Source organism: Littorina saxatilis, linkage group LG3, assembly GCF_037325665.1.
Source record: "Littorina saxatilis isolate snail1 linkage group LG3, US_GU_Lsax_2.0, whole genome shotgun sequence".
In the NCBI taxonomy this organism is placed as follows: domain Eukaryota; kingdom Metazoa; phylum Mollusca; class Gastropoda; order Littorinimorpha; family Littorinidae; genus Littorina; species Littorina saxatilis.
This window is the reverse complement of record NC_090247.1, coordinates 38,654,488-38,668,080: the sequence shown is the minus strand read 5'-3', so window position 1 is coordinate 38,668,080 and position 13,593 is coordinate 38,654,488. Positions and strand designations below refer to the sequence as shown.

At 39.8% G+C, this 13,593-nt stretch overlaps 1 protein-coding gene across 15 annotated transcripts in view; it reads left to right on the top strand.

Annotated features, from left to right (window-relative positions):
* LOC138962311 (protein phosphatase 1 regulatory subunit 12A-like) overlaps positions 1–13,593 on the top strand; it is a 108,680-nt gene that overhangs the window by 51,386 nt on the left and 43,701 nt on the right. For 12 of the 15 annotated variants that reach the window (XM_070334070.1, XM_070334079.1, XM_070334075.1 and 9 more), the window contains 6 exons: positions 1,864–1,954; positions 3,154–3,471; positions 3,653–3,740; positions 4,492–4,668; positions 6,090–6,187; positions 9,170–9,232. In XM_070334070.1, the coding sequence (XP_070190171.1) occupies positions 1,864–1,954; positions 3,154–3,471; positions 3,653–3,740; positions 4,492–4,668; positions 6,090–6,187; positions 9,170–9,232 (835 nt within the window). Of the gene's footprint in view, positions 1–1,863; positions 1,955–3,153; positions 3,472–3,652; positions 3,741–4,491; positions 4,669–5,905; positions 5,962–6,089; positions 6,188–9,169; positions 9,233–13,593 lie in introns of all 15 variants that reach the window. The other 3 variants (XM_070334069.1, XM_070334072.1, XM_070334071.1) reach the window with 3 other exon arrangements.

Below are 13,593 nucleotides of genomic sequence, written 5' to 3'. Positions count from 1 at the left end.
TGTAGTAAATAACACATGAAGCTTGTGATTGCAAGCTATTTGACTGTTGTTTTAATAGTTTCCCTTGTTTCCATCCATTTGTTTTTTTGTTTTATCGCTGCCTCATGCGTGATTCTTGATTTTATTGTGTTGACTGCTATGTTGTGTGGTTTCTTTATTAGTCACATTTTGTTGTTTTTAAAATTTGAAACAGCCATAGAATCAGTTTTGGTTGGAGAGTAACAAATTTCGCAGAGTGTCTAAGCACGTAAGAATTTGGAAGACTGAAGGAAACAAACGGCTTTAACTAGGTCACTCACATGGTGCTTTTCCAGGAACAAATATGTCTTAGGATTATAAAATTCAACCATTCAAAATGCATAGGACATCTCGTTTTTGTTGTTGTTTTTAATCTTCCTTTTTTGATATTTCACGTTGTTTTGGAGGTTTTTGATGCAAGCTTTTGTAGGTTAGTCGTGAATTTACTTTGATCCCTCATATTATTTAGTGCAAGCTTTTGTAGGTTAGTCGTCAATTTACTTTGATCCCTCATATTATTTAGTGCAAGCTTTTGTAGGTTAGTCGTGAATTTACTTTGATCCCTCATATTATTTAGTGCAAGCTTTTCAGGTTTCTTATTTTATCATCAGATAGAGTTGCTTGTTACCTTTACCTCTGGGCCTTAGTTGACTCATGTGGTGCTTATCCCATTGTACTCTTTCAGCATTCGGTAGAAGACTTTGTCTTAGTTGTAAGCTTTGTTGTAAAATGTGTTCTGACTTTTACACAAGGAAAGGAGCATATTTCAACTCAAATCCTTTTAAAAAAAATCAACAGCTTCGCTGGTGCTTGTGCCGAGTTTGAATGTTATGTTGAATTTATTTTATAAGTGATCCCTAGTCAATCTGTTAAATGAATTCAGCAAAACATTCCAGATGTTAATAAAAGGGGGAAGGTAAATCATTGTAAAGCTAAATGCTCAAGATTACTTTGATCTGATAGGTCGCCATGAAAAAGATGTGGATCTGGAGTAGAAATGTTACACAATACATGTATGAAACATCCCTGTCGCGACCAGAGATAGGCCAGAAGGATCAGACTGCAAGCTCTTGAATCCTTGCTCAAGGTTTCACGGCTTTTACACATAGCACACTGACTTCCTTCCACTGTTGTACAGCCATTGCAAGGGGAAGAGCTCGGAACTACCAGATCGGTACAGCAGCCTGTGTAAATTTCTTCATACAGAAATAGAACTAAAAATAAAAAAATATATATTCAAAAATAAAAGGGGGGGAGGGGGGGTGGAGAGAGGGAGATAAGAAAGGAAATACAGGAGCACACTATTCCGCTCAAGATTGTCACACTCATCCCCCCTCGCGGGATAGGGGGAAGAATTTACCCGATGCTCCCCAGCATGTCGTAAGAGGCGACTAACGGATTCTGTTTCTCCTTTTACCCTTGTTAAGTGTTTCTTGTATAGAATATAGTCAATGTTTGTAAAGATTTTAGTCAAGCAGTATGTAAGAAATGTTAAGTCCTTTGTACTAGAAACTTGCATTCTCCCAGTAAGGTCATATATTGTACTACGTTGCAAGCCCCTGGAGCAATTTTTTGATTAGTGCTTTTGTGAACAAGAAACAGTTAACAAGTGGCTCTATCCCATACTTCCCCCCTTTCCCCGTCGCGATATAACCTTCGTGGTTGAAAACAACGTTAAACACCAAATAAAGAAAGATTGTCACGAACAGAAATGCTGCACACATGCGCATGAAATAGAAACTGCAGAAATACAACCAAAAGCTTGATAAGAACAATTAGAAATAAAACGAAACAAAGAGAAAAAAAACACTTTAGTTTAATACTAACATATTTTGGTGTTTCCAGGTCCTTCGAGCCTCCTAAGCGTGACGAGGAGACAGAAACTCAGCGCAAGGCTCGTGCCAAGCACGCCAGACAGACCAGGAGATCAACACAGGTAAAATTTGACAATTTTCATTACTGCCGTACTTTTCAGACTATAAGGCGATACTTTTTTCATTTTTTTTTTCACTTAAAATCGTGGGGTCGCCTTATACACGACGTCGCCTTATTCCCGGATAAAATAGGTTTCACGAGCACTGTGAACTTGAAATCAATGAGCAACTAACAACCATTTAAGTGAACACAATTCAAGCAATGTTGATCGCCGAAAAAATTACCTGAACAACAGTTGCGTTGAAACACGACAGTCGACAGTCGGTCTCTTGACACTTCAACTTGCACTTCGACTTTGCCACTGTCAAAATGCCGAAAACGAAGAGAAAGAAAGAAAAGAAGAGAGCTTCATACGACGCTGCCTTCAAGATTAATGCCATCGATCTTGCGATACGACTGGAGAGCAACAGAAAGGCAGCTTTCGAACTAGGCCTGAACGAATCCATGGTTCGCAAATGGCGTAAACAGAGAGATCAGCTGTTGGGAAGTAAAAAGTCACGCATTTTTTTTCTTTCTTTTTTTTTTCTTTCGTGCCGTCGCCTTATGCACGACACCATCGCCTTATCCATGGCATCGCCTTATTCTAGGATTTTTTCAGTTTTGGTTTTTTTAAAGTAGGGGGTGCGCCCTATACATGGCAGCGCCTTATGGTCCGAAAAGTAAGGTAGATTAATTCTTTCATTACGTTTTGGGGTTGTATTTTCATTTTCAGTGCCATGAGAATTTCAACACCCTGTGATGGCTTTGGTGGGGGGGGGGGGGGGGGGGTTGAGGGTAGGTTGAAAGCACATATCTGTTACTGAAACAAAAGTGGATTATTACCTGGTCTGTTTGCTGTTAATTTTATACCAGGGTGTATCAAGACACTGTGACGGGTATAAACCATAGTGCATTTAGTCATGCTGTACTTATCATGACTCCTGAATACATAGTTAAAAAAGACTATCAACGTTGTTGCAAATCAAGTAAAAGTATCAGACTATGTAGAAAAGACACAAGTAATAGGAAACAAACCTCCCCAATGCTGAAGAAATAAGAGTACAGCTCGCATTCTGTTTTGGTTTCTGTCAATGTCCTCGTTTTTTTGTAGTTGCATCACTCTTGAAGCAGTTATCCTTTTAGCTGTGTTGTGCCAGTGGTTTTAGACTATGCTCTGGACACACTAACCTTACTCTGCTCCCTTTTTCCCCACTCTCACAGGGTGTCAGTCTGGAAGACATTGAGAAAGCGGAGGAGGTTCTACGCCAGGGAGACTCTAGCAAGAAAAACCCTGCTACGACGGAAGACACGACATCTTCCACACGCTCGTCATTACGAGACTCCCAGCGGGATACTACCACAGCGACGACAACAACAGCAACCACCACCACTACCACGTCGTCCATCGGCAGTTCATTACAAAACGACCGAGAAAGCAGGACTAGTAACCTCTCCTCCAGGGACTCATTCCGGGATCGGGATCGAGATCGAGATGAGACTTCATCCTACAGACGCCGAAATTTTGAAGATCGGTTGGAAGTAAGTTTTTGTTATGGTTCTGTTTCACAACAAAGCTGGGATAGGTACTCAGCAATCTGGCAAATGTAAACCATTGTGTATCATAGGTCAGAGCTGATTCACAGTAAAGCTCATGGAGTATGTAAAAGATTAAAGAGTGTTTTGGGTTTTCCCTGTGTTGCACTACTTTTATGTTTTGCAGGGAGATTCATCCACAAGAACCAGTTTTCGAAGGCCACGGGAGGATAGGGACTCGGCAACAAACAATGGCACTTCAGATATCACATCATGTGAGTCTCACCAGGGTCTGCTTGGTATTTTTGAACGTGATCTGTTGAAACTGAACAACAGATATGTTACAGGATAGTGGCGACTTCTTTACTGACACGTTGTTGGGTTGATATTTCTGGCACAATTGTTTCTATCTGAATTTGTTTAAGAGGCTCCTGTAAGCTTGTTGGTTTTGCTGTTGGTGGTGTTGTAAAGTTGAGAGACCAGTTACGAAAAATATTTGGTCTCGTTTGTTGTTGTGGTGGTTATGAGGTAGGGTTAAAACTCAGAACTAAGTTTGTACATTGTAAAAATTGTGATCAATTGGGTAGATGGAGAATAACTTGACCTGTTACTGTTGATCAGAAAAGATTGATGTGTTAATTTATTATGCATCTCAGCAGATTTACTGCTTTGTTACATTTGCATTTGTTTTAGAGAGCCAAACCAATTTCAGGGTGGGCTCAATCAAGTTTATCATGACACAATTTCACCCTTATTGCCCTAAAGGTTACTGAGTTAACCTTTTTATGTCACTGCAATTTTGTTTACACTGACACAGGGATGTTGCTAGGATTCATTTTGTTTGGCAAATTCGCTGAAATGACGGTAACGTTTTCAGCAATTTGCAATAATTTTTTTCTGAAGCCAAATAACATTCCTGCTGATGATATTTTTCCACTTTGGTGCTTAAATTTGTTGACCTAGTGTGCCTTTGTCTTGTTGTAGAGTTTTAGTACTAATTCCAGTTTTCTTTCTTTTCTTTTGCAGCTTATGTACCTCGTAGTCAACGCAACGCTCTCTCCACGTCAGACATTAACTCATCTAGTCTCAGCAGTTCAGGTGTCACGCGCTCGGCCTCCCTTCGCAGCAGTCGCTTCAGAAACGGAGAGACGGAGACAGCAGCAGAGGACGACAAGAAGAAAGACGAGACGAAAAAGACAGACTGTAAGGGAGAGACTTTTCTACATGTTTTGTTTTTCTTAGTGCATCTCTTTAGACATAAACAACTTTACTACCCTGAACATGAAATTCATGTGTGGTCCATATCACAACATTTAAACATCATACAACATAACATGTGAGAACCTAAAACAAACATTTAAATTCAATTTACAACAAGATTAATTTAACTAAACAGGATTCACAGGTCATCACACTAATTATTTAAATGTGTTCATGCTTTAAATATACACTATGTTGATATTTCTACAGTGAAGAGAATTGAGGAAGATGGAGGGCGGGGATGTAGCTCAGTCAGTAGCGCGCTGGATTTGTATCCAGTTGGCCGCTGTCAGCGTGAGTTCGTCCCCACGTTCGGCGAGAGATTTATTTCTCAGAGTCAACTTTGTGTGCAGACTCTCCTCGGTGTCCGAACACCCCCGTGTGTACACGCAAGCACAAGACCAAGTGCGCACGAAAAAGATCCTGTAATCCATGTCAGAGTTCGGTGGGTTGTAGAAACACGAAAATACCCAGCATGCTTCCTCCGAAAACGGCGTATGGCTGCCTAAATGGCGGGGTAAAAAACGGTCATACACGTAACATTCCACTCGTGCAAAAAACACGAGTGTACGTGGGAGTTTCAGCCCACGAACGCAGAAGAAGAAGAAGAAGAGGAAGATGGAGAGTGTAGTTAACAGCGGGGTCGAGGAGAGGGATGGTGGAGGTGGTGTGAAAGGTCAGGGGGTGGGAAACCTGTAATACAATTATTTTTAGCTTGACTGTGTGTGTGCAAGCATGCATGTCTGCTTCTGTTTGTTTGGCAAGCTAACTATTTGAGGGACCAGCAAAAGATAATAAGCTGTATCTCTCAGTCTCAGTTGGTTTCATCCAGCATTTAGCTGTCTATTTTGAAAGCGGAGCAGAATTATGCGTGAAAAGTGTGTGAATGTTGGAAGACAGTATCCATCATGCCTGTTTGACCTAATGTCTCCATCTTGCCGCATCCCTCACACACCCCACGTCACCCAGTAAGTCATGATGACCAAAGACTTTTATTGTCCATACAATATAGTGCCTGTACTGACACTGTGAAGCCTGTATACCAGAACAGTTGTCTTCATGTGTTTTGTGGGGCATCAGCAGTGGCGAAGACACACCCCACCATCAGCATTCGCCACCGAGAGCTGAAACTATACTGGCAACTTAAAATGTTAACGCTTTTACTGTTTTTCCTGCACAGCCTCTGGTTCTGACTCGGGGAAGGGAAAGATCTACTATTCCAGAAGGCATCGTAAGGTGTGTCAGTCGGTGTATAGATCAGACTGTTTGGTGCTTTGTCATTCTTCTACTCTTTCCACCCTCTCTCCCTGTAGCAAGTTACCCTAGTGTTCACTAGTGTGTGTGCCTTGCATGTCTTACCACAGCCTCGGGTACGGAGAAAGAAGAGAAGAAAGAGACGGCTGCCATCAAAGCCAGAAGAAAACGACATGAAAGGCGGTCAACGGGCATCAACTATTCCCCCGTGAGTTCGGCTTTTGTAGTCTCCTTAGTCTGCATTTGCCCTCCCTAAGCCTTCCCCACAAGCTTTAAGTGGATTTCTGTGGGTACTGCTTCGTGGTTGTGATTAACAGTGCTACGGTTCACAGTGATCGTGGCTCTGGTTTTATGTGGGTTTTCAATATGAGAAAACAAATTTGCAATGGTAAAGGTGGACCTTCTTTATTGCTGTGTTCCCGAAAGCCATCAGGAGGAACTGTATCACTGACTCTTTTGATAAAAATGTAAAGTCGTCAGACTTGAAGCCTTTGTATGTTGATCAAAATTGTCTGTGATACAGTTCCTACAGACGGCTCCGCAAGTGGTAAATTTCTTGTTCCCTAGGATCACAGCAATAAGGAAAGTCCCCCTTTAAACACAGTCATTTTTGCCTGAGTCCAAATAATTTTCTATTTTTCCAATGAAAGTTGTTTTGACTTGTAGTTGTAACTTGTACCTAAATTCTTCTTGCAAACCTTTGGTCATGCCTGGTAAATAAACTACTGTGAAACATGTTGTTGAACTTGCACTTTTTTTTCATTATCTCAAAGTACCATAAAGGTATTTTGTTATTTATTTAAAGTAGCATATGTTGAGGGTTAGCTCCAAGGGGGGGGGGGGGGGTGGCTGGTAGCAGAGTTGGCAGATCTCTGGTTTTGTGATCCTCGGGTTATGGGTTTCAAATCCAAGCCTGGATAAACATGGGTCAACTTTATGTGCAGACTCCGAGACAGTATCCATGTCCCAACCCCATATCACCACTGTGGCATGTAAAAACTTCAGTCATTGTGCCAGAAGTGCAGTTGGCTGATTACAACTACATATGTACACACCTGGGTAGAAGCCACTCTTGTTGCTGATAACTTTCCATTGGAAGGAAGCCACCCAAAGCAAGTCATGACAAAATTAAATAGCATGTTTAGAAAGTTACATTTGTGCTTTGATGAAGATATTACAAATTTGACATGTATTAAGATTTGAACAACATTTGACCATTGTTAGTAAGTGTTTTAAAGGGATTTGAATTGGAAGAAATAATGGTTTGAAAGTGATGTTTTTTTTAGGGCAATAATTTCATTAATAGATTTTGTTTTTTCCTTTTTGACTCACATGCGAAGCAAAAGTGAGTCTATGTACTCACCCGAGTCGGCCGGCCGTCCGGAAAACTTTAACGTTGGATATTTCTTGGACACTATTCAGTCTATCAGTACCAAATTTGGCAAGATGGTGTATGATGACAAGGCCCCCAAAAACATACATAGCATCTTGACCTTGCTTCAAGGTCAAGGTCGCAGGGGCCATAAATGTTGTCTAAAAAACAGCTATTTTTCACATTTTTCCCATTTTCTCTAAAGTTTTTGAGATTGAATACCTCACCTATATATGATATATAGGGCAAAGTAAGCCCCATCTTTTGATACCAGTTTGGTTTACCTTGCTTCAAGGTCAAGGTCACAGGAGCTCTTCAAAGTTGGATTGTATACATATTTTGAAGTGACCTTGACCCTGAACTATGGAAGATAACTGTTTCAAACTTAAAAATTATGTGGGGCACATGTTATGCTTTCATCATGAGACACATTTGGTCACATATGATCAAGGTCAAGGTCACTTTGACCCTTATGAAATGTGACCAAAATAAGGTAGTGAACCACTAAAAGTGACCATATCTCATGGTAGAAAGAGCCAATAAGCACCATTGTACTTCCTATGTCTTGAATTAACAGCTTTGTGTTGCATGACCTTGGATGACCTTGACCTTGGGTCAAGGTCACATGTATTTTGGTATGAAAAATGTGTAAAGCAGTTCTTAGTGTATGATGTCATTGCTAGGTTTAGTTATTTGACCTTGACCCTGAAGGTCAAGGTCATGTACAGGTCAAGGTCAAGCATGTGAGTCGTATGGGCTTTGCCCTTCTTGTTTTGACTTACAGAAATGGACAAATTTCAAAATTCTAAAAAATTGACCGTTTTTTTCGTTTGCTGCATTAAGCTGTATATTGTTGTTAATTTGAGAGCTTCACCAAATGATACATGCACTAACTCTTTGGTGAAAGGAAACACTTTAGGCTGTCAGTGTCATAGTCACAGTCAGGGGTGTTAACTCCCTACTGTCATGTGGTGTGTGAGGAGTTCTGACGCAACTGGAATCGCTTTCCATTTTAAACGCCTTATTCTGTCAGTTTTTTTGTTTTACATTTAGTCAAGTTTTGACTTAATGTTTTAACACAGACGGGGAATCAAGATGAGGGAGGCGGTGTATGTATGTAGCTGTGTATAGAGCGATTCAGAGAAAAACTAGTGAACCGATCTTCATGAAACTTGATATACAAATTCTCCCAAGTGATACCCCCAGACAGTTTTTTCATTTTTTTCGATAAATGTCTTTGATGACGTCATATGCGGCTTTTAGTGAAAGTTGAGGCGGCACTATCAAGCCCTCATTTTTCAACCAAATTGATTGAACATTTGGTCAAGCAATCTTCGACGAAGTCCGGACTATGGGATTGCATTTCAGCTCGGAAGCTTAAAAATTAGTTAATTAGTTTGCTCATTAAATTTGTCATTAAAATCGAATTTACAGTAACAGATTTTACAATTATTGCTTTTGTATTCCTCATCTTCTCCTGAATTCAAAAATATATGGATATATGTTATGTTTACTAAAAAAAAAAAATTTCAGAATGAAAGAAAATAGGTTCAGTACTACCACGTTCGCATGCTTCGTGGAGACGAGCGTGACCCGTCTCGGTCTTCGGGTATGGTTAGCCGAGACTATCTAAATGTAGTCTCCTTGATGACTGGTTTTTGGTGTTGATCTTTTGGTTTGGTACAGACTCACTAAATGTTTTTATATCGTTTCACTTAACTTGTTTCTGTTTCCATTTACCTCTTAATTTGCCACAAAATATGTTGGACTGCAGACAGAGTAGTGGATAGGGAGTGACTTTTATTGTTATCCCGTCAGCAGGAAGAAGAGAAAGGCAAAGAGAACAAGCCAGAGGATGACGAGAAAGATGAAACAGCAGATGTGAGTACAGTTTTAGACAATGTCAGTTGATCTGTTTGTCCATGTATCCCTCAATCCGTTGTCTCTGTCTGTCGGTGTTCATCTGTACATCTGTCAGTCTTTACACATGTCCTGTTAATCAATCCGCTTGTTCATCCGTCCACCCATCAGTGTCTGTATGTCTGTCTGTACTTTGACTTGTCATGTCAGTCTATTTGTTTGTCCATCCATCATTGTGTGTCCATTTGTCTGTCCTTCCAATTATCATGTCTTTGTCGGTATAACCATTTTTCCATCCACTTTGATCTGTGTCTGTCTCAGTGTCCATCTGTCTGCCTGTTCTTTCCACTGTCTGTGTCTGTTGAAATACAAGCACATGCACGTTCACAGACCGTATGGTCGTGGTTTTGTACATGTGAACAGCTCAGATCATGGGTCAATGAAGTGTTGCACAGATGGTCAAAAATAAAGTACAAGATATTGCACTGGAAGTGGTACTACACTGTTGCTTAGTGTCTGTAGGAAGCTACAAGGTGAAAATAGAGAAAGAAAAACACGATTCTTGACTTTGATGGGCTTTTTCTGCTCGTAAACACACATTGTTCTACTCTTCACAGCATGCCCCATTATTGAGTTTAAAACACCAATTAAATTTGTTTTGGATAAAACTCACAAGTTTACAATAAGAATTTAGAGACCCGAATCAACAGGGTTCGTACAGAGTCCTTGAACCCTGGAAAACTCCTTGAAAATTGGAAAACCTTTTCCAGGCCTTGAAAAGTGCTTGAAAATAGAGTTTTGTTAAATAGTCATTGAAAAGTACTTGATTTCTCCAAATTGCTGCCTTTACATTTCGTCAGCAGCTTGTCTTATTTAAAAAAAAAATGCAACCCCCTTTTTTTCGTCAAATACAGTACACAGATTTTGGGAGAATAAAAGATCGAGTGAAAACAAAAGCAGACGAACTAACTATTACTAGTCACCCGTAGTTGCTTCCCTTCCCGGAAGTTGGCAAGGGAAACAACTACGGAATGACTAATAGTTTGCAGACGCGGAGAACCGCAGTGGCATTTTTATATCTTGCATTAATTTGGGGAAAATCATGTCCTTGAAAAGCATTTATTTGGTCCTGGAAATGTCCTTGAAAACTCATTGAATTGTATCAGCTCTGCCCTGCAGGAACCCTGTAATCAATTAGGTATATCCTACTTAGTTTGACTTTTGCAAAACTAAGCAATTACACATTTAATTGAATCAGTCAGACAGACTGAGACATAGAGAGACAGACAGAGGGCAAACAAAAATCTGAGAAAGAAACCCCTTTAAAAATGTTACCATGTTTGAAATAAAACGTCGCAAGGTGAAGCCATAATTTATCACCTTTCAGTATGACGTCATGAGCGTGTTCCACACTTGAAATGACGTGCTTTTATCATCTTATCGGCTGCACGGAGCTTGGAAGTATAATTTCCATTCAACATCCGAATTTGTAAAGTTTGAGCATATTTTCAACGTCAAACACCATGAAACTATATATTTTTGGAATCATAAAATGATAAGGAATAGACAGAGGTTGTTTTTAAGTGTCTTTTTTCATAAATAAAGATAGTGGTTATTTATTGGTTTTCTTCATTTTTAAGCATAATTATCAATACAAAACAACAAAAATATATAGTTTTAGATACAGGACGTAATAGGGAATACACCAATATAAATTTTCTGCTTCAAATATTAGTTACGTATGGGAGTTGTTCTTCAGTACTGGTGACAGAAAGGGAGAAAGTGGTCAAAATTCAAATCTCTAGTTTTGTTTTTGAAATATAGCTTTTCATAAAGCAGAAATACTGTAGTATCTGATGTACCTAAGAACAAATCACTTGTTTACATGGTTCTTACATAATCTAACTTTTAAAGCTGATTCTTGAGTGTCTGTGTGTATGTTTGTATGATGACGATAGGACTCGAAACGGCTGCATGGACTGAGACAGGAATTGCAGAAAATGTTCTTTGCCACTCGAGTCGTGTCATAGGGTACTTTTGGAATAGCAAATTTGAAAGGATTCTTCAAAAAACGGCGGAAAACATTATATACCCTGTGAGCTATCGAGGATCCTCCCCGTCTGGGCTGTCGAAACATGGTCTTGTTAAAAGACGTTTTCAAATGGTTAACGGGGAGATACACTCGAAGCACATTTAGCGAAGTTATGTTGCCAAATCATCAAAGATCAACATTTCACTACACGGATCGATGCACACAGTCAAAATAGATGTGACTTTCACACGACCGAAGACTACTTACTAGCAGACTAGCAGACGACAAGATCTAAATATTTAGATCAGTGAGAGCAATCCGTTGAAGAACAGTTACTCCGCTTATTCGTCTTCAGTTTAAGCTTATTTCCCCTGCCAGAAGTTTCCTTGCAGATCTGCAGTCGCGTAGTGAAATGAACTAGTGTCATCAGAAGATTCTTCTCAGTCAATGATCAAAGCACAGTAAGTTCTATGCTGACAAAAGTCACTTTCGGACAACACGACGATTGACTTAATTTATGAGCCCAAAGGTAACAATATCGACAAGAATGTACGCATTTGACATTAAATGAAACATTCATAGACAGTTTCCAACTCACCAGATCTGCCAAAGAGCCTTCATTCATGAAAAAAAACGATGATTTTAATCAGACAGGTATCGGAAACAAGTCTTGGTCACCTGCGTTATTCCTTCCGAGGCGACGTGACGGCGCCACATTTGTTTGTTTATGGCTGTTTATCGCGAAACAACACAGTTGAAATTTGTGTGTAAAATACCACAAATGTGTGGTGAATCTGTTCGTCATCTGCGTTTCGATGGTAATTCAGTCAGATTGGAGTTACATGTACTTTGAATCGAAGGCGAGGGTAACCTGCGTTATTTGTGTGACGGCGTGAACAAATTTGATTGCAATATTTTATACAGAAAGTAAATTTCAATGATTCTGGCTCAGACTTGTAGATCTGTTATGCAGTGTTTTGGTAGTGTATCTGCTTTTCTGCTATGAAGCTCATTTGGAGTGATACGCTGATCGAAGTGGGGTACCCTATGTGGGACATCAGCCGTATGCAGATTACGCCTCAGAACACTCTCGCATTTCACAAAGACAACAATAATTTGCAACATTTCAAGAACTGCATCAGTTTTATTAGATACTATTTCAACAAAAACAGCACAAACACGACTATTATCAACAACACAGAACGGGAGGTAAGTCTTCAAAGACGCACCAAGTGTGCGTTCCCATTTTTGGACGCCATTTTTGCTAGCATTTTCACAGTAAATCTTAATATTTCCATATCTATTGAATGATTTTGGTATTTTCTTTGATTGTGCCGATTCTCCTATCTCTCTGGCATGTACTGGATGCTTTGTGACCAGTTTCTCCCCTGGACTGTATTGAAAAATGCATCCGTGTGAGCTGACCCCCACTTGTGACCAGTAGCAAAGAACAACTCATTAACAAATTTAAAAAATGACTTTTTTTGAACCAACATTTCAATAACAAAATGTTAAGGTACCAAGCTGAAATGCAATCCAATAATCCGGCCTAGATCTAAGATTGTGTGATAAGAATTTCGATCAAATTGATGAAAAACTATAACTATGAAAGTTCTGCCTCAACTTTTTTGCAAACGGGAAAATATGACGTCATCAAACTGTCCTATCAATAAACAGAGAAACCTTCTATGAGAAAATCCCCTCAAAAATATCTATATCAAATTTCATAAAGATCCACTTAGTAGTTTTTGAGATATGATCTGCTGTGTGAGAATAAACAATCTCACGCCCATAACGCTGTGATACGAAACTCATTTTGGACGTGTTCTGCCGATACTATGACGTTTTTCTTTCTTAAAACATACTATTATAGTAGCCCTTCCCAATGTCTATACTAAAAATGACTTGTCTGTGTTGTCAATGATGTTACTACAGTGTGAGAACAAAAAGTCTAAACAATCTCACGCCCATAACGTTGTGACACGAAACTCATTTTGGTCGTGTTCTGGCGATACTGCAATGTTTTTCTTTTTTAAAAGACACTATAATAGTAGCCCGTCCCAATTGCAATGCTAAAAATGACTGGTATGTGTTGCAGGGACGTAGCACACCTAATAAAAGTGGTAGGGCGGAAAAAAATGGAAGACAAAATGCTGAGACAGCTAAGGAAATATGGGGCTTACACTACCGCCCCCCCCCCCCCCCCCCCCCCTCCCTTCCCGTCCCCTTGTAATGGTCTAAAAAAGAAAGAAAACATGATGCGATTTCGTGCCTTCTGAGCTCAGTTCCATCTAATCATCTTTCCATCCTCCACCAAACAACGGGCTGGTGAATGTATCAGTGATTATCA